The sequence below is a fragment of the Pyrgilauda ruficollis genome, unplaced genomic scaffold (assembly GCF_017590135.1).
Source record: "Pyrgilauda ruficollis isolate IOZ18807 unplaced genomic scaffold, ASM1759013v1 scaffold6, whole genome shotgun sequence".
Lineage (NCBI taxonomy): Eukaryota > Metazoa > Chordata > Aves > Passeriformes > Passeridae > Pyrgilauda > Pyrgilauda ruficollis.
This window is the reverse complement of record NW_024527710.1, coordinates 614297-638186: the sequence shown is the minus strand read 5'-3', so window position 1 is coordinate 638186 and position 23890 is coordinate 614297. Positions and strand designations below refer to the sequence as shown.

At 38.8% G+C, this 23890-nt stretch overlaps 1 protein-coding gene across 4 annotated transcripts; it reads left to right on the top strand.

Annotated features, from left to right (window-relative positions):
- Nucleotides 1-35: 35 nt before the first annotated feature.
- On the top strand, nt 36-23121 carry SLC30A7 (solute carrier family 30 member 7). 4 transcript variants are annotated; one of them, XM_041483504.1, is made up of 11 exons: nt 36-195; nt 363-464; nt 4545-4653; nt 6069-6156; nt 7810-7936; nt 8908-9057; nt 10595-10645; nt 12503-12638; nt 20127-20217; nt 21172-21321; nt 22096-23121. In XM_041483504.1, exons 1-11 carry the CDS (start codon nt 141-143, stop codon nt 22141-22143), a joined length of 1107 nt encoding a protein of 368 aa, XP_041339438.1. In that variant the 5' UTR covers nt 36-140; the 3' UTR covers nt 22144-23121. The 4 variants fall into 4 exon arrangements, with proteins under 4 accessions (XP_041339438.1, XP_041339437.1, XP_041339440.1 ...); XM_041483503.1 differs by having other exon boundaries at nt 116-195; nt 4540-4653; XM_041483506.1 differs by lacking the exons at nt 36-195; nt 363-464 and adding an exon at nt 509-1085 and having other exon boundaries at nt 4540-4653.
- The last annotated feature ends 769 nt before the right edge of the window (nt 23122-23890 follow it).

Sequence of the window (23890 nt, the reverse complement as noted above, 5' to 3'; positions counted from 1 at the left end):
CCGGCGGCGCACGCGCGGTGGCGGCCGGAAGCGGCGTGTGGGCCGGCCGGGCAGCGCTCCCGCCCCGCCTGCCCGTCCTGCCGGCCCGGCGCGCCGCGGCTCCGCCGCCGGAAAGATGCTGCCCCTCTCCATCAAAGACGATGAGTACAAGCCGCCCAGGCTTAATCTGCTCAGGAAGGTGTCGGGCTGGTTCAGGTGAGTAGCCCAGGGCAGGCCAGGCCGGGCGCTGCCGGCGCCGCGGCCGAGCTCCCATGGAGGGGCTCTGCTGGTTGGTGCCGAGGCGCCCGGGCCGCCGGGCTAGTGGCTCCGGCCTCCTGGCGCTGTACCGGCGGCCGGTGACCCGCGGTGTGCTCCGTGCTCAGGTCTATCCTGGCGGACAAGACTTCCCGCAACCTCTTCTCCTTCCTCTGTCTCAACCTCTCCTTCGCCTTCGTGGAGCTGCTCTACGGCATCTGGAGTAACAGGTAACCGGGGCGGGGGCGCGGCGGGGCGAGCGCGTCTGCAGCGCGCAGGAAGCGGCGCGTCCCGCCCGGCCAGTGCCACGTCTCCTCTCGGCGGGGCCGGGCCTCCTGGCCCGCTGTTCGGAAGGGCCGCTTGGCAGAGCCTTGGGGACCCCTGGAGAGCTTCCCCCGACCGGGACCGCTCTCGTGGGCAGCACCCGGCGCCACCGTCCCCTCTGCCGGGTCCCGGCGATGCGGCGGAGGCGCTCCGGCCGGGGGGCGCGACTCGGCGCGTTGCGGAGGCATGCTGTTTGGAATGGCTGTTATGCTCGGTGCTTTGCTGAGGAGGAAGCTTGGCCTTGGCCCGATTTACGGGACTCGGGGGCTGTAGCTGCTGCTTGCCACAGAGATTCTCTACTGGGGAGTGTGGCTTCATCCGTAGGTTGATATCTGGATATCGCTGCCTAAAACATCCTTGTCTCGAGGGAGAAACAGGATTTGACACATCCTTGTGTAGCTGAGTGGTACTTTACATAGCACAAAAATTCACAAGAGTGAAAAAAAAGAGACTTGAGTAAACTGCTACTGAAAAATATGTAGCAAAATAAATGCAGAATAACTTCAGTACTGGTGTACAGTATAAAGGTAAAGAACAGGCAGTGGTGCTAGTATTTCTGTCATTTGCAATAGAATAGTTGTTTTATGATGATATTTCAGTCTGTGTTAATAGTTCAGTTCAGAGTGAACTGGCGTGGAAATGTCATTTAAATCCTCCTTACCAAAAGCTGTAATATGGACATAAATTACTGGAACTCTTAAGAGTCCTGAGCGAATGCAGTGGTGTGGATTTGGAAATGGTTGCATCCTAATATTTGCAGTGTTGTTCTGAATCTCTCAAATGACACTATAAAATCCTCAACTTTGATTACAGTAGTTGTTACTGTGGCACCAGATAGTCTGTGCCCATGACAGCACTGCATGCTATCTTGGTAGATAGACCATTTTGAATGTGTTTGGTTTTGGCTTTTATGTTCATTCACTTTGCAGTTGTTTGAGGGTTATTAAATGCATAGTCTGTCTATTTGAGTATGGATTTTTTTTTCTAATAACTCAGCAGATGTAAATATTTTTCTTAGGTGTTCTGATATAAAGAGCTTTGTGTTCATGTGACTTTGTTCTGATGTCTGTCTTTTAAACATAACAATTTTTTTTTTTTGTAGTGTGACCTTAAAAAGTCCTGTATATGAGATAACTAAACTGAGAAACTTTAATGACACTCACAACACTTTGTCACTGAAGAATATGGCATACTGGAATTCAGAAGACACTTATTTTTGTTCATTCTTGAGATTAAGAATTAGGATTTACTGCATAGCCATTAATTGAACCTTTTGTTTATATTTCAGTCACTAGTTTAGGGTATCTCTAAGTCTAGATTTTGGCCTAGAGCAAAACAGGGTCTTATCAAGTACCTCTTTAGTAGAGAGGGGTAGCAGAGAATATGATGAGGAATGTCTGCAGTCAAAGCAGACAGGTCATGCCTTGGAAAAGTGAACATGTAACAAGCAAACAAGGAGCCCTATAGGGAGAATCAATTTGTCATTTTGAAGACGCAGTTCCATTGCTCCTCACATGAGAAATTCTCCTGAGCTTCTTTTTGCCAAATAGATTGTTTTCTGAACTCAGCAAAGAGTGTTGTCCAAATGCTTCTTGAGCTCTGTCAGGCTTGGTGATTTGACTACTTCCCTGGGGAGCCTGTTGCAGTGCTCAGCCACCCTGTGGCTGAAACACCTTTTCCTAATGCCTAGTCTAACCCTCCCCTACTCAGCTTCATGCCGTTTCCTGGAGTTCTGTCACTGGTCACGAGTTTGCTGGCTGAGAGCTTGTTTGCTTGTTTAAGGTTGAAATTTGCTACATGTGCACATTTGTTTAATTTGATGTTAAACTAAGTCAGCTGTGGAAGTGTCTTTATTTAGACACTGTTGGAGTACAGGGTTTCTACTAGTTTATATTCTGGATGATGTGTTTGGTTCTACAGGAGTTCTTGCATGCATCCCATGTTGCTGCTGGTTCACTGTATTGGTTGTTGACTGAATCGCTTGATCGCTTTGCACCCATTTTTTCTAAGGTCTTGTTACTTTACAGGTCACTTCAAAAAAGTCTCAGATGAAATGAGATTGGTCTCTTACCAGGCTTTCTGCCATTTGTGCAGCTCAATGTCTTGTAGCTGTACCTATGATACAGAGCATGGTTATGCTATGAGGTGAATTGCATTGCAAATGCAGTCTGCTGACCCTGCTGATAAATCCACGTGCCTCTGGCCACCTGGAATTGTTAGCTTAGGTCTTGAAAGCAGCACAGCTGTATTGGTGTTGCACTTAAGGTAAGTCTCGCCTTAGTGAGATTTGCATGTGTGAGCACAGTGCCATGGTAACTTGCTGCATCATTTCTGGTTCTAGAACTTGTATGGGATTTTGTTAGAGTAGCAGTCCTTATACAATTCTCTTTCCCAGAAGGTTCTATTAAAAAAAAAAAAAAAGGAACAAAAAACCACCAAAGCACAATCCCCTCAGAAAGCAGTAGCTCTCTCTGCTTAGCAATGCTTGTTCCTTCCATTTCACAATCAGTACAACTTAGGGTTACTGTCACTAATTACCTTCTACCTGAGTACTTGATGTGCTTTGTGGTGGGTTTTTTCCTCACTGGATCTTCCTAACTGCTCAGAACCAAATCTAAAATGAGCTGTTTCCATAAATACGTTGCCTGATTTTGGGGAGGAGGAAGATGTTGCCAAAACCCTTGAAGAATTCAATGGCAAATTCCATTTTGCTGCTTCATAGGCATCCAGCGTATGGGTCTTGTTTTGAAGTTTGTTCAGAACAGCTTTATCTCTCCTGCTTTGGTGGCTACAGCACCTGAGGACAATATACCATACCATCATCCCTCTGCCTTAAATTTTATAGTTGTGTGTATGTATAACTCTGTATGTTAAAGTATATATGTCCATAAAGTATATATATAAATATATAGAGCAAGACACTTGGTCTTTCCTCTCCTTCAAACCCACTTCTTCCCCTGTTGAGTGTTCAATCTGAAACACTTAAGATTAATCTTTTAATTGTTTTCAGTAAGGCTGAAATAGTTTGGTTATGTGAAGTGGTTGGAACTTTGGCTAATGAAACTTTGTATTTGACTTCAATGTGAATATGTGTCTATCCGCTAGAACTTGTTAAACCAGTAATTGCTTCTTGTGCTTCAGTTTTCACGGACTGAGTTGTACATGTAATTATTCTTGGATAACCAGAGTACTGGGAAAATGGAACTTTTGGGACTGTTGATTAACAATTGCTCAACAGTACCTCTCTATCAAATGTCTTTTAAAATATGAAGCATTGTTTTTTTGTTTCAATGCACACAATTCCCTGCAGACTTACAGAACCTGTTCATGAGTAATTTGATAAACTTTGGCAGCACTTGTGTGTGGTGTTAACCCCAGTTTACCTATAGCCTACAAACTGATACAAGTTCTACTGACTGGCTAACTCATGAACTAATTTAAGTAGCTTTGAACCTCTTAGCATGCTGGTTCACTTTAACTGTGTTTCTCAATCAAGATTGACAAACAGTTGTGCGCTGGTCTTCGAAATAAGATTTAAGATGTGGTCTCAGCCTCCAATTCCTTCAGCCTCTAGATCTGAGAGGTGTGTATCTCCCAGTCACTGCCTTGCCACTGCTAAGGCAAAGATTTAAAGTTGAATTATGTTGATGAGAGATGTGGCTGTGGGTACATCTACTCCAGGGATATTGGTTTGTGTCTGTGGAAACCACTTTTCACTATCACCAAAATCATACGCTAGGAAGATTTTTTTGCCAAGCACTTTTCCAAAGTGTCTTCTCCAAAGCTGACCAAAGCACTTTTGGCATCATATTTGTGTTGGTGATGAAGCGTGGATTTCTCCTCTGTGCTAGCAAAACCATGCCTGAAGGTTAGAAACACAGTGTATTCTGCTAGTGTGTAAAAGATTAATGTCTGCGGGGTTTATTTCATACTCAACATGTAGCATGTGGAACATAACCCTTTTCTCCTGTTCTCTTTCAGTTTAGGTCTGATATCAGATTCTTTTCATATGTTTTTTGACTGTACTGCTCTATTGGCTGGATTAGCAGCTTCAGTTATTTCAAAATGGAGGTCAAATGATGCTTTCTCATATGGGTAAGAAACTTCAGGCTGTTACCTTAATGTATTATAGTAAATGCTTAGGCAGTTATTTTTCACTTACAAACAAAAGCTTTTTGCTGAACATGGAAAAACTATGTTGAAAGTGAGGGTTTTGTTAAGGTGAGCTATGTAAACACCTAAGTTAATAGAAATATGAAGGCATTGCTTTTGGGGAGGAGGTTTATCACTTCCAAGATCTCTCTGATCATACTAGTGGAAACAAGAGGTCAGAAAGTTGCCCTGCATTGCTGTGTATTGATGACACCCATGAAGAGCAGGCAACCACATCCTGGGTTTGTCCTCATGGTGCAGTGAGGAGCATTACAGGGATTCCCAGACTGCTGGTGTCCCACTCCTCCTTTGGAACAGAAAGTTACAACTGAAAGGAGCCAGGTCTCAGTGATGCTGCATTGGAGATTATAAGCCATGAAGCAGCAGGATTCGGGAGCTGTGACTGCCATCCTCAGGGCTGAGGTGTGTCATCCCAGACTGCCCTTGGTGGATTTATCTGCTGCAGCTGGCCTGACAGGCACTTGGTTCCACTGACCATGGTAGCTGTGCCCTGTAAAACAGTACTGGTGGTACCATATTATCAATTGGTAATACTGATTAACAGCAAATGAGTTGTAACAGGGGCATTCCCCATAGCATTATTGACCTGTCAGCATTTAGCTTCAGCTGCCTTGCTTAAGTGTGAATCATATAGTTTGAAACTTGAAGCACAGTTTAATTTAGGTGGAAGCTCCAGTGTGCATAGAAATCAATTTAGAGAGAATCGTACCATGAACTAATTGCAGTGAAAGCACGTTCTGTATTAATTACTGCTGAGCATTTAAACAGCTGGTGTTCCATTTATCAGAGAACAGCCACACTTTATTAAAGTCTGATGTTTGGCACATTGAAATTACTTATTATTCTAACCTGGCCGTTTGTTATTGTCAAAATTTGATGTTTGAAATAATTAATTTCTACTTAAAACATGCTGAAAATCCACCTTCTAGAGGGGAAGCACATTAATACATGTCTGTTTGACATTGAATATAACTTAACATGAGAAAACTTTGATTAGGTTTCATGTGCTTATCTTAGTTTGTGGCTTCCAAATTACATTTATACCATAACATTTTGAGTAGACATAATCTTAAATGGAAAGATTTTGACACACTGAAAGATTTCTTTCATCTAGATCAGAGAATGGCTGATCTGGATCTAGCAGTTTCTGTCAAAGTACAATGTGGTCAGTTTTATATATTCATCCATAATTTATACGCCATCTTTCATTTAGCAAATTTGGTGTAATATAACTGTTTGAGAACTCGAAGATTGCACTCCAGTCCCTTAAGTTCTAATTTTCAGCATTTAAATGAAAGTGGTAATATCTGCTATTACATTTTTTTTGTTTCTTGCAGTTATGTTCGAGCAGAAGTACTTGCTGGTTTCGTAAATGGCTTATTCCTCATCTTTACAGCATTCTTCATTTTTTCTGAAGGTGTTGAGGTATGTTATGAAATCAATTACACTATTACAGTCTATAATTAATATGGATAAACATTTCTGCTTTTAATAGGAATAAATTATTGAGATTAATTAATTGAAAATTTAAATTATGCTCATAATTGATTAGAAATCCATGATTTGAACAGAGAATAGGGCCATCTGAAATTGCTGTTGAATGACAGCAATCCAGCTTTTTCAGTTTATCTGTACTAGCTTCTTAAACAGTGTATTTTGTTTATGTGTAAAGATTCTGTGAGATGGAGCCTGTCCTTTTTTTAAAGCCAGTTAAGGATGTCTTAGAAAGATCTTCACTTCTCATTGTTAAAGAACAAATGAGGCCAAGAAAGAAAGGCCCAAACTAGTCATTAAGAGCAGAGAAGTTACTCATAAGTAACATGCTGAGAAGTTGAACTAGCTTGTTAAAGAAAGAACACTGTTCTCCAAATCTCGAAGTCTGGTATAAATGGCAATTAGTAATAGCTTAAACATTTACAAGGGTTTTCTTCTTGCATTTTTTTTACGTGATGGTTCATGTAATAATTTCAAGATTGTAATTTAGACATTAAGGGCAACATCAAGGATTAAGAGTAAAGCTGATAACTATTTCTAATCAGCTTGAATTAATGCTTATACTTTTTAACGGGAAATACACTATAAATTTGTTTAGAGTCCTAGTTCAGAGTAAGTCTATTGAGTTTTTCTTTTATTAACAGAGAATTGGGAAGAGTTTTTTCTACATTCATAGGCTTGCAAATACTTCAAAACCAGTTAAAACTGGGCTGAAATTGCCTAAAAGGCTGGGAAAACTTCAAATCTAGAAACAGGAGCAAAACTTACTAGAAAAATTAAAAACTGTGACAGAGTCAAGGGTAATACTGAGACATCATTCTCTTCCTGCTGATCTGAGCTCCCATGCTAATAGTCTCTTTGCTTGTGATGGTAATTTTCTCTCAGTTACTTCAAAATTTTACTGTGCTAAATGTTCTATTGTCTTGCTGTTCACTGCCTATGCCTTTGATCCTTGTGGAGAGATAGTGAATGTTTTTCTTCTCTGTCAGTAGTAATTTACACTCCTCAACACTTAGCTTCAGAAGCAAATGTTATTAGGTCTATAGTGTCTCATTGAGAAAGAAATTCCAGAGGAAGTAGGATAAAAAAGAATTGGAGAAAATCAATCTAGATTTGAGAATTTTGAAAAAATGTCGTAATTTGTTCTGAGTCTTCATTTCATTTCCCTCATTGCCTCATCTCTCTAAGAAGAAAGGAAGAAATGGCATTCTAGACTCTTAGAAGCCTTATAGGTGACTTAAGCAATCTACATACTGCAACAAACCTAAATGTTTTCAGATGGGGTTGAGCCACATCCCACAGCATAGCCAAATCTTATGATAAAACTGAGCTAGACTCTCAGAATATTCTACTGTACTTTCACGGCTTTAATAATAGAACTTTATTTTCAGACACTGAGAGTTGGTCTGTGTATCGTCCCAAAAACTGGAAGTCCTGAGTAATTTTTAATTATGTCTATATATATGTTATGTATGAGAATGCTCCTGTATCTAAGTAGTTTTGTGGTGCCTTTTAATAATGTAAAGGGATTGTAAAACTCTACATTTGCTTTTTGGTTTGTTTCATTTTATTTTTTTTTTTTAGAGAGCTCTTGAGCCTCCCGATGTGCATCATGAGAGACTTCTTCCTGTTTCTATACTGGGATTCATTGTAAATCTGATAGGAATATTTGTTTTTCAGCATGGAGGTCATGGGCATTCCCACAGCTCTGGTAGGATGTAACTTCAGTACTGTTTCCTTTCTTGGCAGCCAGTGTTCCAGGGCCTTATGCCCCAGTGAGAACTCCAGAATTACATTTGATGTCTTGTTAATGACAACCCTAGCCAAGTGTGTATGTGACCTATTGCTATGTTGACTTTGGTGTTTTATTACCAGCCCTGTTATGCCACTGTTGTACTTCTCATGTTAATATCCATTAACTGAAATACCTAGGAGTCCAGAAACTGCTTTCTGGAGTTAATGCACTCTCCTGCACTTATTGAAAGAGATTTGCAGAGCATCTTTTTGGACAAATTTAAGGTGGGCTTAAGCAAGGTACTGACTGGAAAATTTAGAAACCAAATTTAGAAACCAATTTGAACCAAATTTTAAGCATGAGATGATTCTGCCTCAGATGTTTCTCAGCTTAGTGCCCATTGAGTTGAAATGCAGAATTTATTTGCCTAAATACACATGGTAAACTCTCTGGGTTTTTTTTTGCAAAGCCTGTGGGCCTCTCTTTGAGCTTAACATATAAACTTACATAGACTGGTGGGGGAACATAGTCTTTGGTCTTCAAGCAGCAATATAAGCTTGAATTTTTAATCTGCAAATGACAGTCAATTTCTGCTTTCTTAAAACAATATTTTTGATGTTCTTTTATCTAATGAAGTGTACATTTTTCAAATTGTACTAGAAGACTAGCACAAGAAGTCTCAAAAGTGGGAATGTATACTAGGTTCTCAAACCTAGTATATTTTAGGTATCTATCTAGCTATATCTATATATAGATATATAAAATATGTCTTCACAGCAGAGCCACAGATGACAAACACTTTGTGTTAAGTTTCTTATTTAAAGCCATCCCTTAAGATTACCTAAAAGATGAATAGGTTTTGAGTAGCTGAGAAACAAATATAAGTGTACTTTTACTCATCCTTTATGTATTCATAAATTCACTCTGATGGTGTTATTTGTTTATAGGGCATGAGCACAGTCATTCCCTGTTTAACGGTGGTCTCAGCCATGGGCACAGTCACAAAGATCATGGACACAGCCATGAACATAAACATTCCCATGGACACACTCATGGTCACGGCCATGGACACTCTCATGGTCAGGATTATTGTCATGGTAAGTACTGAGTTGATATCATAGACCATCCTGACTCAATGTAAATCTGCAGTTAATAACGTACTGAAAAATAAAAGGAGTGTGTTGTCAGCTTGTTGTGATCATACATGGAAGGAGCTTCATTAAAAGTCTAGTGTGCTCTGCCACCATCATGTTTTGTGACTCATTTTGTGTTTCACTTGCAGTAATTTCAATGTTAGTTTTTAAAGATTTTGCTTTACCTCTGGTTTTTGAGTGTGCACTGTAATGTTGTGTGTTGGCAAAAGCTGGAACAGCTGTATGCTATTGCAATATAGTGAAATTAGTTATCAGGTGCCTTGTTTCAATTTTTTCATTAAAATCACTTGACAAAGTTGAGCTGTTTTGCTACTGTTCTCCATTTGTACATTTGTTCTCCATAATTTTACAGCTCAAGATATTAGAAAAAATTAACCAGTGAACTTTGGCTACTTATGGATTGATAGTTGTACTTGGTTTGTGACCTCAAATAAGACTTTTCCCATTTTGTATAGTTGTAATCTGTTTTAAGGTGGTTATGGAAAAGATGCTTGTTGTGTTAGGTATGCTGAAATCTTTTCCATGAAGGCAAACAATCTGAGAAGAGACATTCATGTCAAATATGGTCAAGCCTTCACTATGGGAAAAGAGGATGTGTAGGTAGCACCTATTTGAAACAATGCAAATGAAAGCCTCGTGGTAATGCAGGGTTGTCAGTCCTTCCTGCCTAAGCCATAAGCTGAGATCTGATGTGACTCAAAATGTGCGCATTCAGAGCAGGGAATAGTGTGGGAACTGGCAGACAGGAGGTGACAAAGAGTATAAAAATATTTGCTTGTCTCTTCCTTGCTATTCTTAGAAAATTGGCATTTGTCTTCCAGTAGATCTCCTGGAATTTGGTTGGAAAGCAGGAGATCCCTGCTTCTGCCTCTAACTTGCCTTCCGGGCCCCCACCCTGGCAGTGAATGTAGCTATCTGTCTAGAGCAGTTTGATATTCAAATCAGCTGTTGTGTAAATTATTGTGTATCTTCACTAGAAGCCTTTTATTATCATTTAACAAGTTTTTCTTAAAATATCTTTCAGATTAATGCTACAGAGGCATTAATCTGCTTGGATGAGAGATCCAAGTCTTATCCTTGTTTTTTTACATTGAGTTTAAATGCTTGCTTAAGTGAAGTATTTCTGGTTAGCAAATTTATTTGAACCTACTCTTCTCATTTCTATTCATGGCTTGTTTTCTTGAGGGGTCTTATTTTGCTATGTACTAGCAAGGTCTTACTTCTCCATTTGTTTTAATTAAGAACAAATGTAGATGATTTATATATACACCTATGTAGAAATCTATTGCATAAAGGGATTTTTTATTTTAAAAAATGGATTTAAGACTTAATTGCTGCGTTAAAAAACAATAGCTTGAGTAAAAGCTGGTCATTGGGAGCAGCCTGTCTGTCCAAGACATTTCTGAAAGGAAGAGTGTAACAGAAGGGCCAATAGAGAGAGCTTTTGTCTAGGTTAATGTGTCAATAATTGCCTTCACAGATGACCATTCCCTTGAAGTAATGGCTGGATCCAGCAAACAGATTTTACAAGGTACGATGAGAATAAGTATGATGCTTTATTTGTTTTATCACAGTCTGCCTGCCTGGGTCTGTCACACCTCTGTTTTAGAGGGTTCCTGTGGATAAATGCCACGTTTTTCTTAAAGGAGCTTTTTAATGAAGTTCCATTCTCCCTGTAAACAGCTCTGCTGTATCCTGTGCAGGACTAGGTGTTGAGACATTCACATAAGTCTAAATGTAATGCACTGTCAACACAGTTTAAAAGAGACATCCCAAAAGCTGGGATTCAGCTTCTGTTATCAATGCTGAAAAATCAATGAAAAACTAGGAAAGAGTGGTTAAAAGCAGAAACCTAAGGAGCCTAATTGCAATATATGTTCTGTAACATGAAGATGCAGATTGATATAAAGAGTACCTGAGCTCAAAACTTGCATTTCATCAAGCTCTTAGAGTTGGTTTAGAGCAGATGGTAATGCTTCTAAATTTCTTGAAGTAGTATTGGAGTCCCTGATCTCCTGAGCATTAGTTATGGATAATTTAGATGTTGGTTTTGAGCTTTGGTTGGCTGTTTGTTGGTTTTATTTTGCTTTTTTTAAATGTTCAGAAGTTAAGGGGAAACAATTATTAGATGTAGGAGGTAGTAATTATTTGGCATACCCAAATGTATGTAGGGTTTTCTCTTATTGGATGATGTTCTGGCTTGTTTGTAATCCTTGAGAAGGAGCATTTACAAGTTCTTCCAAAATTTACAGTACACTGTATTGTGTATATGTATACTCAGTACTTCAGTTGAAGACATTTGAAAGTCAGTCTTTTTGTGAAAGACTCATTTTAATTGAAGTATATTTAAAAGACCTGATTTTATTTTAATTTTTCAATATTGAAGGAAAAACCTGACCAAGTTTACTGTGAAGGCAGTCACTGTCAAGACAATCACTCACAAGCAATCACATCCCACCAGCAGATCAGTGCCTAGGGAAGTCTGAGCAGCAGAAAGACAACACTAGTGTTATTGGGGAGCATGGTGTTGGATGGTATGAAATGCCCCTCTGGTCCATCTGGATCAGCTGGCCTGGCTGTGTGCCCTCCCAGCATCTTGCTCACCCCAGCCTTCCTGCTGTGGGGTCATGAGAAACAGAAGGCCCTGATGCAGGCTGCTGTGGAGAAACGCAGCTCTGTCCCAGCCAGACCCAGTACAAATGCACACTTGGAGAAATCCCTAAAGAGCTGGTTTATAGTGGTGTGTTGTTTTTAGAAGAGGGGATTACCTGTTTGGAGAATTGCTTTCAAAAAGCTGTTTCTGAATGACTTCCAGTCACTGCCAGCAGAGAGCTCCAAAGGCTAAACTTTGACTAGTATGTGTTTCTTTGTACTTGAAGGAAGTGTTATTCTTCAGAATAAGAGTAAGGCTTCTCATGTATTGTTTAATTCTAAAAACTATTTGTCTTGGATTTCTTTGCCAAATAACTCTAGAAGGTGTTGTCAATTAGCACATGTCGAAGCTTTGCAGAGCTGTTTCTGTTAACACTCTATACATCTTCTACAGACCTCACTGCTGCAGGCATCAGGAAATATGAGTTTCCATACTATAATAAGGGTGAACATTGGATGAAGCAAGTCTGGCTGCAGCTGTTAATCACTGTTCAAGTTAATAGCCTTGCTATAAAATGCCCAATACTGCTAAGTGCATAACAAAATGTAAATTCTTCAGATGGCACATATTCTACAAATACCTCAAAATATTTGTTTGACCCAAAACTGACCACAAATTTAAAAAGTATAGATCATATTATGTAGTTCTTGAGACTTCTTTTTGTACAACATCTCTGAAATGCTCCATTAGCTTTAAGAACAGCAAGTTGTAATGGTGTCACTTGATCTCTTACAGGTGTATTTCTGCACATTGTGGCAGACACACTGGGAAGTATTGGTGTAATCATATCTGCTATACTGATGCAGAACTATGGTCTAATGATAGCAGATCCTATTTGTTCAATGCTGATAGCACTACTTATAGGTGTAAGGTAAGTGTTGCTGTCACTGCTATTTGGTAGGATTTTTGATGTTAGTTACAGCAGAAATTGCAGCTCAGAAGAAAAAAGGCTTTTGTTATGCTAATGACTTCCAACATTTGCTTTTCTTCCAAGAGTGGTGTGTTACCTCTGTTCTGTACAGTCATTCTGGTGAGCTCTTACATGAACTATCTTTTCCTTTTTCTACAGCTACAACTTTCCTTCTTAAATCTGCGTTTTGTCCTTCTTTGCATAGTACTACAAAAATGTCTTTCAGGTTCAAACTGTAGAAAGCTTCATCTCTGTATTTAGTACATGCTTATATAAACCAATGTACTCCAGTAAATGGAGCAGAATGGTTTCAGGGCAACTGCTGGCACAGGATGTGCCCTTTTCCTTCATAAATCAAGGCTGCTAGGTTTTGATTTTGTTTTCTTATATCAACAAGAACTGTCTTTTACTTTGCATTTGCACTCTGAGATACCTTTATTCCTTTTAAGATCTGATGGAAATGCTTCACGTACTTCTGGATTTCACAGTTGTTTCTTGCCAAGATCACTGTGAATGTGAAGCTACTTGGATTAGACTGGTCAAGCAAATATTTCATTGAGTGATGTTACGAGACTTTTTTGGCAGCAGTTTCAATGGTGCCATAGGGCAGTGTGCCACAACTCCAGTTACAACCTAATAACTCAATATCTTTGTCTGTTCAGCAGTGGTGAGTGTCATCTGATGAACTGCAGCTACTTCTGCTCATACCATGTATGGCTTGTTTATGGCTTGTGCATGGCAGCATTCACAGGATTATTGATGTGAATCTCCCTGCTCGTCAAAGTAGGGCAGCAGGCTTCAGACACAACGCCCACAGAAATGTTTGTGCTAGAAATCACTATTAAATCAACACTTTAATTTGAACTTCAGAGATTTTGACTTCAACATTCTGTAATTTCATAAATGACAAATTATTACAAACTACTTCTAGTACTGAAATCTCAAAAAATGGGAAAGAAAATGTGCAAGTTTCCAAGGGGGAAGAAACTATTGCTGAGGTACAGATAATAGCTGAGTAAAAGGTTTCCATACACTTTGTATTTTAAGGGTCCAGCTTTGTGTACAGAAGAAGATATCCCATGAATGACAATTCAATTTTTTTTTTCTGTTCTTACAGTAGTTAAAATTACACTGAATTCCATAATAGAGGTGTCATAATAATGCTGTTTATAGGTTTTCTAGCACAGATAGAAGGAACATTTGAGACCCATGTGTTATGCTGAAAATGCTGGAAAAGTTCACTGTTTGATGTGTCTTTTGATCTTAGGCCACACTTCAGCCTATAACATTATTTTGTGGGTCCACAGTGTTATAAATGATCAGTAGAATGATTTTGCTATCAGTGCAGTCACTGCATCATAGTTGATAGAAGCGAGCCTGCATTTCTTGCCATCTGACACATCCTGGCACATCAGTGGAGCCAGCATTAATTGCAGGGTTGGCTGGTTTTGTGTTGGTATTTTATTTGTCTTCTAAACAGCCCAACAGACTGAACTATTGATGGTTTTGCTTGAAATGCACTTTAGGATCATAAACATTACTGGCAGTTTCAGATGGCGGTTGAGAACTTGAGTCCCTTTCTGTGGTGTTTGATTTTAGTAATCTTCATTTACACCTCTGGACATAAAAGCACTGTTAATTTTGCCTTATTCTTCACAATGCTGTGTTTGAAGTGTCCTTTAAGAGTTAGTGCAAAAGGATTTTCAGATTTTCCCACAAGGTGGTCTTCTGTAACAGTAATATGGGAGCCCAGGTGATTCTTGCTGGGATATGTAATAGTCTTTTAGTTAATCTTTTAAAGTCATCTAAATCTAACACAGAGGGAAAAAACTACTGAAGTTCTGTGAAATTCAAAATTTGAGGGGAATAACATTGCAAAAATACTTGAAATTGCTAATGGCTAGAGGTGTGTCTAGTTGGGGGAGGGATATTAGGGTATTGAGGTTTATTTGTTTGGGGTTTTTTAATTGTCTGTCTCCTCATGGGATACTTGTGGGTTTGAGGTGGGAAGGACTGGGATGTTCAATTTATAGTACAGGAGCTGCTGTCAATTTCTGTGTGCCCATTTGAAACCTTAAGTAATTTTTGGGGTAAATTTGGCTTCAGATTAGATAATTGTCTTTGACAAATATTCATTTTAAACAGATTTTGTTTGTGTCCCTTTTACTGTTAAACCAACTTTGATAAGGTAGAGTGGAGTAAGAGTGAGTGTGTGCCCCAACAAGCAGACCCCATTCATGTGTGTTTAAAAATCAGTATCTGTTCTGTAATCAGGATCTTTGTGGCTGTAATAAAAGAAGCATAGTTTTGAGCCAGAGATGCAACAGCCAGTCTGGAAGTTTTTGAAAGTCATTCAAAAGTTTTTAGAGACTTTGCCCTAATTGGAACTGTATCCTCCAAGTTACTGCTTAATGGTCTGACTTAGAGAGTCTGCAGGGTATGAGTAGGGGGTAGGTTAGGTCCAGGACTTCTGTTTCTCTGTTGTTTTGTTAGGGTGTTTTGTTGCTGTGGGTTTTTTTTAGTTTGGTTCTCTTTAGGTTTTGTTTTCATTTTTTAATCTGTATCCTTTGTATACTTTTGTATACAAGGAAGGAATAAAGGCAGAGCAGAAATCCTTGTTGGCCTTTTGTGGAACTATGTCTTGTGAACCAGTAGAATATCAAAGCTATTGCATGAGAATGCAGAGGAAGATCATTGCTCTTAATCCAGGATTGCTTGTGTCTATGTGAAATAACTGTTCATGGGTTTTATATTGAGGGTTTGCTTGCTTCAGTGCTGGGCAGCTCTCTCTGGTTTATTCAAGCCTTGCCTGCTGCTATTAGTGAGTCTTCTCTGTTCAGGTTTCTGAAATGATGGCCACACTTGCTGAAGAAATCATAAAAATACCTGCATAAGATGACTGAAAATCTCACTGGTGCAGGGTAAAGCTGTACAGACTCCACTTGATAACCTGTTTTGCCTTGTGTATGTGCAGAGGGGTTAAGCAATGCTTCTTCAGAGAAGTCAGGCAGTGCTTTTAAATCAAATGGTTGAGCCTTCTTGCAGACAACATCTCTAATTAGTGCAAATTGTCAGCTGCTGACACAGTTGCTGTGTTGCTCCTGTGATCCTTTGCTAAGGGTGCTCTAGGATGACATTCTCTGCCTAACTCCTCATGTGTTAGCACAGAACATTCTGACTGCACAGTGAAAATCCTGTGTGGGATCTGAATTTTCCTGGATGCAACCACTAATATCTGATGACTCTTTCTTCGATTACTCTGTACTATCTCATGCAAGTAAAGCATAAATGGGACATGCTTAAAATAGAGAAGTCTGTTTTACCAGCATTTTAATTTTTTTAACAAAAGCTTAAATATTTCATTGTAGTTTAGACTGACACTGTTTAAGTTTTTTCCAAAGTGTTGTCTGCATAATTATATGTGCCTTGAATCAATAAACAATTTCCCAAGTCTCTGAACTGTTTTTAATACTCATTAGTTTTTAACATTACTCATTTAGCTTTTAACATTAGTATTCTAAGCCTTATTCTGAAATGTTGAAGCAATTTTAGTATTTTAGTCAGCTATGTGAAACTAGTCGCCACACAAAAGCCACAACTCTGGTATAAATCAAGTTTGTCCTAAACCACTATTAGACCCACATGTTTCTAGAAAGGCACAGTAGACTCAATCTGATACTAGATTGCACAGAGCATGCAGACTGTATATTAAGTGGTCAAAGAAATGAGGCAATTTACTTCAGTCATTTAGTGAAGTTGTTTCCATGGGTTACATAATTTTTTGCATAAAATCTTGAGCTGCTTGAACATGATATAATATGAAAGAGCTTTGGGAGAGGGTGTGCCAGTATCATTTGAAGCCTTTCATGTTTGGGGCATAGCAGTATTAAAAAAATTACTTTTTTAAATTAAGTGCTTCATTCCTTAAGATTCAGAAGGAATTTTCTATAGCAAAACTCCTCCAAACTAGCGTGTTTGTTGTTGGTGTTATTTTAAGCCATTATTGCTAAATGTCAAGCACTACCTTTATTTACAGGGTAATGGTACCTGCCAGCCTTGCTTGAGAGTCAAGGTACTACATTGTAGGTACTACAGCAATGTTTGCTTACCTTCCACACGACCTGTCACAAATACCCCCTATTTTCTTACTGCTGAGAGCCCTGAATGAATTTCCTGCTGCACTCTGAGGTCCATGTGTGTCTGAAGGGTTCTTTCACTGGAATTATTTTCAGCTTTGCAGTCCAAGGTCCTGACAATGCTGGGGTCTTGCTGGCTGTGCCTACAGAAACAGTGGCATAAACAGGATGGCACTGGAATGGGCATGAGTTATCTGAATGTGATTCAGGTTAAATAAGAGTTTGATGCTTTCACTCTTAATTTTTAATCAATCCAGGTGTAGTAGTGGCAGGCTGGATTTATCAGATTTATGTCAGTAGTTAGTTCATTTTGATTTGTTTGAGCACCTTTCACTTGTGCACCAGTGCATGTGTAGATGTGATGTGCTGTAACAATAGCTGCCTTTGCTTTTCTGGCTTTTGTAGAGGATATGTTTTTATCCAAATCTTGCTATGGGTTAGTTCCTCTTTCAAATTTTATTTATTTGTCTTGTAAAAGAGTGTGATATTTTACTTTAAGGCTTGGTAATCAGAAAGCAATGGAATTGTGTCTACTTTAATAGCAGAGCTTAGTGACTGCTAATGCATGAGAAGCTTTCCAGTTGATGAGAATTCAGCATTATTTGTTTTCCTCAATAGTCTTTTAAATTAAAACAAGCAAGGGGGGAAGCACCAGTGCAATAGTTGCTGTGCAGGCGGCCACTTTTTTTTTTTTTCACTAATGACTAAGCCAAAGAAAAGAGAAAGCTTGGTCAAAATCTCTAACTGTATTTTCAGCCAGCTTGGTTTTGTCATCTTCCCTTATGCTTTCTTCAGTCACATGAAGTGGAACTGATATTTCTAGGGCCTGCTAGTGATGAGGTAATACTGGTTTTACTTAATGTTTGAAAAAGAGCATACTCTGTGGAGTTTTGGTTTTTAAATTAAAGGTTTTGTACTTCAGTAGTATGCATGAAACAATGGAAAACATCAGGCATCGTAAAACTGGATTCTGTTGTTTGTTGTCTGTTAGTTGGGCTTACAAAGGTACCATGTGAGCTAGTATATCCCTTTGGATGCAGAGGGGCATCCATGGCTGCCTGTGCTCTGAGCAGCTTTTGTGAGGGCCTGTCACATCACTGCAGCTGGCTTTTGGCTTTTCAGCCTTGCAAAAGATAAACTTTGTATCTCAACACTGGCTCTTAAGATACAGGAAGAAGGTGTGACCTGGGATATGCTTCAACTTTCACCAACAGTATCAAGCCACATCCTGATTTACCTCTATTCTTTGGACTTTTAAGATATTCTCGTTTCATAGCCCATCTCTTCAAATCTACTTTACAATTAATTTCTCTTCCATCTGATAAGGTACATCAGTGTTATTAGTGTAAATAAGTTGTACAAATTAGACATTTTTGTTAGCTTTCTTTCATGGCTATTCTCACTCTTAGTGGTATGTTTCAATTAAAAGGCAGACTACTACATTCTCTATTCCTTTAGTTGTTTCCCTGGGAAAAAAAATGCAGCCTGTATGGTTTTTGAAACCTTTGGGTGCATATGCTAGACAGGCCTTGTTAAATTTATGGGAATGGAATAGTGTTCAAAATTCTTGCATTCACTTTGCATCCTGAACTTGTGTATTTCAAGGTTTGTTTTTTTTTTTTAAGAAACAAACCTGCATTTTAAATAGGAAGTTAAACTGAAATCAATTCATCAGTGGAGTGTGTTGGCAGCTCCAGCTCCCTTTGATGTAATGCTTGTGACATGGACATTATTTAGTGAGATGGGTCCATTAATAAGAGAACCCTTTTTCCCTAAACTTCTGTAATCCACTGTAGAATGTGACACTCCAATTAAGCTTTCTTTAGACAGATTGACAGTTATTGCATTGCTAAATGTTTGTCTTGGTGACAGGTCTAGTTTAGGCAGCTCCTGCTTGCCCCTAATTGCTTCTTCCTATTTCTGAGCCGATGCCTTGGTGGCAGTGCAAACGTGGGAGGCCATGTGCTGGAGGGTACCAGGCAGTGAATTTGGCTGGAACAACCATTGTGTCTGCAAGAAGGCTCAATTTTAGGGTGGTGTTTTTTCCAGGGGTTCATTAGACAAGAGTCACGCAGCCTCTCGCTCCCTCCCACCCTGGCCAAGGTGTAGCCAGGGAGTGAGCTGAGCAGTCCATCAGCCAGCACTGCCCCATGTTCAAATGGAAACTTTTAAAAAAATTATTAGGTCATCTGTTCACATCTGCAAATACACAGCTGCTCTGTGCCATGCATTCCACATCACTTCATGAGATTATAATCAAAGGTTCTGCAGTGTCCTTTAACAACTGGTCCAGTTAATCTCTTACAAATGTTTCAGGTGTGCTTTTAATCCCATAACTCCATGTACTGCAGCTGTGATGCCAGTGCTGAACTCTGAAATGAAGCTTGCAGTTTCTGCAATATATAATCACTTTCAGTCCAGAATGTTAGGTGACTTGCATGTTCTTGAAATTAAATTGCTATTTCAGCTTTACTGTTGGGCTATAGATATTTGTCATCCACTTGAAAATTTTAGAATGCTCGACTGAACCAGACATGATGCACTACTCCTAAACAAAAAATATCATCATGCTGAATACTTAGTAAGAGTATGACCTGTTAGTGGTAGCTTCAGGGTATAGGCTTACTGCTCTCCTGGTTTTATTAAAAAACAAAAAGTAATAATAATAAAAAAGGGTATTAAATGTCTTCTTAGTTTGCTGATTAAACAAGACCATTTGGCCAGGAGGGAACCTCTAATTGCTTCCAAATGTTTAACCCTTGAGCTTGGATGAGACCCTACACTTAGTTCACTTCAAGAATATGCCAAGTTGTCTGTTTCTGACAAAATAACTGTTGTAGCTGGTCTGTTCCACACTAATTTTGTTTTATGATTACCCCATTATTATCTTAGTTCATAAGAAAAATATGCCTTAAACCAAACACAAAAGCAAACCCAATTTCAGTTGAGTATTTTTATGGTTGCTTGTGAATGATTTGCCACTGAAGTTGGTTTTGAGCTATACCGCTGCTTTGTTGTATAACTTCCAAGATACCAAGAGATTTCATCTCCAGTCCCGTGATTAAACCATTAATCTTTTGTGACTGACCACCAGTTGATTCTGGAAACCATGGGGGAGAAATAATCTTGCCTTTGATAGGACATCATAGCAATTTTGTCAATCCTTTTATTTTCTATACTGGGTTTTCACGGTGGCTTTCTCAGCTTCTGACGGAAGAACTAGAGAAAAATTTCTCAGCATTAAGGAATCTTAGGTTGTTCCTTGCACCTTTTGAAAATGTAATAACAGCTAATTTCCTTTTTTTCTTTCTAGTATTGTTCCACTTCTAAAAGAGTCCATTGGGATTTTGATGCAGCGAACTCCTCCTTCCCTGGAAAATGCCCTGCCTCAGTGCTACCAGAGGGTGAGCTCTTTAAGCTGTTTTTGCTCTGACTGATCAAGCTGCTGACTTGACTGAGTCTCAGCTGTGTGTATGAGGATATTTTATGATGTTTTTCCAGTAAAAGGAATGATTTTATGATGTTTTGCCAGTCAAAGGTACCCTAGAATACACAAATGGAGGTACCAGTTTAATTGTTTCCCAGAGTCCTAAATTGCATGTAGCTTCACCTCAGTTTGTGTTTTAAAAATTTCCTATGTTAGTTTAGAAAAATAGATCCTGAAGCTATTCCTCCCAAAGTACTTCATGCTTATACATAACATTGGAAGTGTATTTATAAGAATACAAAATTACTCTGGATTTGACCTATTCTCCTACTTAACTTTTCTATTAGTATGCCATGAAGTGCCTTTGCAAAGTTAATATAAAGCACTTGAATGAGTGCTGCCTTTCCTTGGGAGTTACAGGTTATAATCATCTCATGGAGGGTTTGCTGAAAGTGGAAAGAGGAAAAAACAAAGGGATTGGCAGGACACATCTAAGCCCTCACAAAATTGTAAATAATATATGAATATATTTCTGTTAAAGTTAGAATCTCACAAATTGTTTCGTGGCAGAATTCGCACATTTGCAAAAAGGGCAGTTTTAACTGCATGCCATCTCAAATCCAGTAACTGAATTTCTCTCATGAACACCTCTATTTTCAGAATTGGTTTCAGTAAAATATATGTAGAATGTAAATGCAGCAGGGTACAAAATCACAACACATACAGAAAATCATGACATGGACACAAATCCATATGTCTTCATCTTCCTTACAATAACTGAGATAGTAATAAAAAATTTTGGTGAAAGATGACAAAATGCACAGTGAACTTGAAGTAAAAGAATGCATTGGCTTTTATAATACTGTAAAAAACCATAGTACAGAAAAATATTTTCTGAAATACACTTTCTAAAATTTGCCTCTATTTTTAGGTGCAGCAGTTGCAAGGAGTCTACAGTTTACACGATCCACATTTCTGGACCCTCTGTACTGATGTTTACATAGGGACTTTGAAGTTACTAGTAGCTCCTGATGCTGATGGGAGGTGGATTCTAAGCCAGACTCACAATATTTTTACTCAGGTATGTCTTGTCAGTGGAAATCACATCTCAAAGTGTAAATTGCTTGATGTGACATTGTAATTCTTATCAAGAAAGTTTAAATATTTCTGAGTTTGATATCTGTTTTGAAAAGCTTCCCTGCTCCAGCTGCATAGAACAATTTCAAAATACTCAGTTGTGTAGATGGAATTACTGTACCTCTCTGCATTACTTTTTCATGCCACTTTATGGCATGTATCAAATGGGGTTGATCTATGTTGACCTATAAGCAACTAAGAAAACAGATGAGGCTTCTCTTCCGATAGAGTTTCTCACCACAGACTGGACCTACTCAGGCTTTTCGCTGCATTGGCAGCTTGCCCATGTGGTGGCTTTCTGGATAGGTTCATAATGTAGAACTGGTTTGAACAAGTCCCATGTCACGCTCTTGTGCTTAGCTCCATTTTAAACTGACAGTTCTTCAAGCACCTTGCTTTTCAGGAAGTTAAACTGGCACAAAAGAAAGTAAAAATTGCTTTTGTGCAGCTTCACGTGTGGCAGTTATTTAGGATGAATCAGAAGAGGTAATGCAGCAAAGCTAATGTTAATACATCATTATGTGTGTGCACTTGACTTGGGGAAGAACTCCTTACTCACCTGGTGTTCTCTGAGTGATGTGCTAAATGTGGAGATGAATTACAGAAAAATAAGTTGTTTAGGTTTTTTGCTAGGTCACTTACTGTTGTGGGCTGATGTTCAGGACAGGAAACTGCTTTGGCTTGACAGCAGTTTTAACCCTCCTTCCCTTTTCCACAGGCGGGAGTAAGGCAGCTTTACATACAGATTGATGTTGCAGCCATGTAGTCAGTTTCTGGAATGGTGCTGTTGGACCAAAGTTTTCTTCAGTACTGTACTGGTGTAGCAACAGTTCTTGAGACAGAGCCTGCCTCCACCACGTCTGGAATTGACTGAATAGATCTCTGCCCTCGGGCTACAGAGGAAGTTCGCTTCTAAGGAGTAAATATTGAATGAATGTTATGGACTTTGGGTCTTGTTTTTTCTGGGGCCCCTAAACTTGTAAGTTTTTGAGGGTTTTTTTACTTAATAAGGTTGTGGTACTGGAAACCCTGTCATGTCTTCAGTAAAGCTGCTGAAACCACTGCTCATTCCCATAAAACCAGTGTTATCGGCAATTGGAAACTTGTTTTGTAGACAATGTCACAACAGTTGACATGCTTCAATATAATTGTATGTTTGTACAATTGTTTGTACTTTGCAAACTTAATGAACCAAACCATATTGGGTTTTCAAAGTGCCTTTTATATCAGGAGAGCTATTTGCCAGCATAAATATGGAGCATCAAAGGGTTTTACTACTTTTACAAATAATCTTGTATGCAGTCTGATTATTTACTAGTGATGTATGCGGGGGGGTGTGTACTTACATAACTGTAGATGTTAGACTTCCATTATACTTGCATCTTACCAGACAGAAAAATTCTAAATGTAAAAGACAAAGCTGTTTTGAAGAGACTTGCTTCTGAGACAAGCTGGTATTTTGTTGCACGTATTGTGAAAATTATTTTAGTCCAAATATTAGATTTAACTCCAATTCTTAGTCTCTTCATACTGTTGAGAGGAATAAGACATTACATGATGTTGCTCATGTTCAGTCACTTAAACAATGGGCAGTTGAATGTAGATGCTGGTGATGGAAGCAACGCTTGAAGTTTTTTATTTTCCAAATTGTCGTGGAAAAAAACTAACTCTTGAAATTGTGAAAGGTTAAGTCTCCTTGATTTTAATAGGTTGTTATAATTTTTATTAAAGTCCTCAAGTTCAAGTTTTGCCTTTCCAAATATTGAAAATAGTTGTTTCTGGCAGTTACACCCGAAATGGAAATAAGGGCCACTTCTCATGCTGTTTTAGCTTATGCTTTTCCTAGGCTGACAAATCTTATATCTTTGACAATTTTACTGCAGCCTTGTATGTTTTCATTGGGGAGAAAATTCTCAGTGCAGTAAGGGTTGTTAGATTGTTGTTTTTGTTTAGTTTTTTTTTTTTTTCCAGAAACATTCTTCTGTCATGTATTTTCTAGCATTTGTAATCATTTTACTCAGATATCTGAGTGTCACTTTCAAAAGCAATTTGCTGTGTTTGTGATAGTTCCACTGTGCTGTAGTAGTTCACTTAGTAATGGAAGACTTTTTAAGAGGACATTTTACAAACAGAAGAACATGGTGAAGTAAAAAGCAATACAGGCATTTTTCTGAGAAGTCTTAGCTGCCACTGATTGATATGGATTTTATGTTTATTTTGGTCAGAGGTAATACTAAAATCAAGGCCCTGAGAAGCTTACAATGTCCATGTAGTAAGTGCTAGGCACTATGAAATTATTGAAGATTGATTTGCAGAAATGGTTTGTTTGCCACTGATACTGTTGAATCCATCACAGATAGGGAGTTTCTTGCATTCATTCTGTTGTTCCTATCTAACACCTGATTGCTTTTTATGTGAAAACAACAACACTTGCCAAATTTGATGGTGGTTCCTGAATTTTCCAGTTGAGACATTGAAACATGAATGTTGTTTTTGTCCAGATCTTGGGGTGT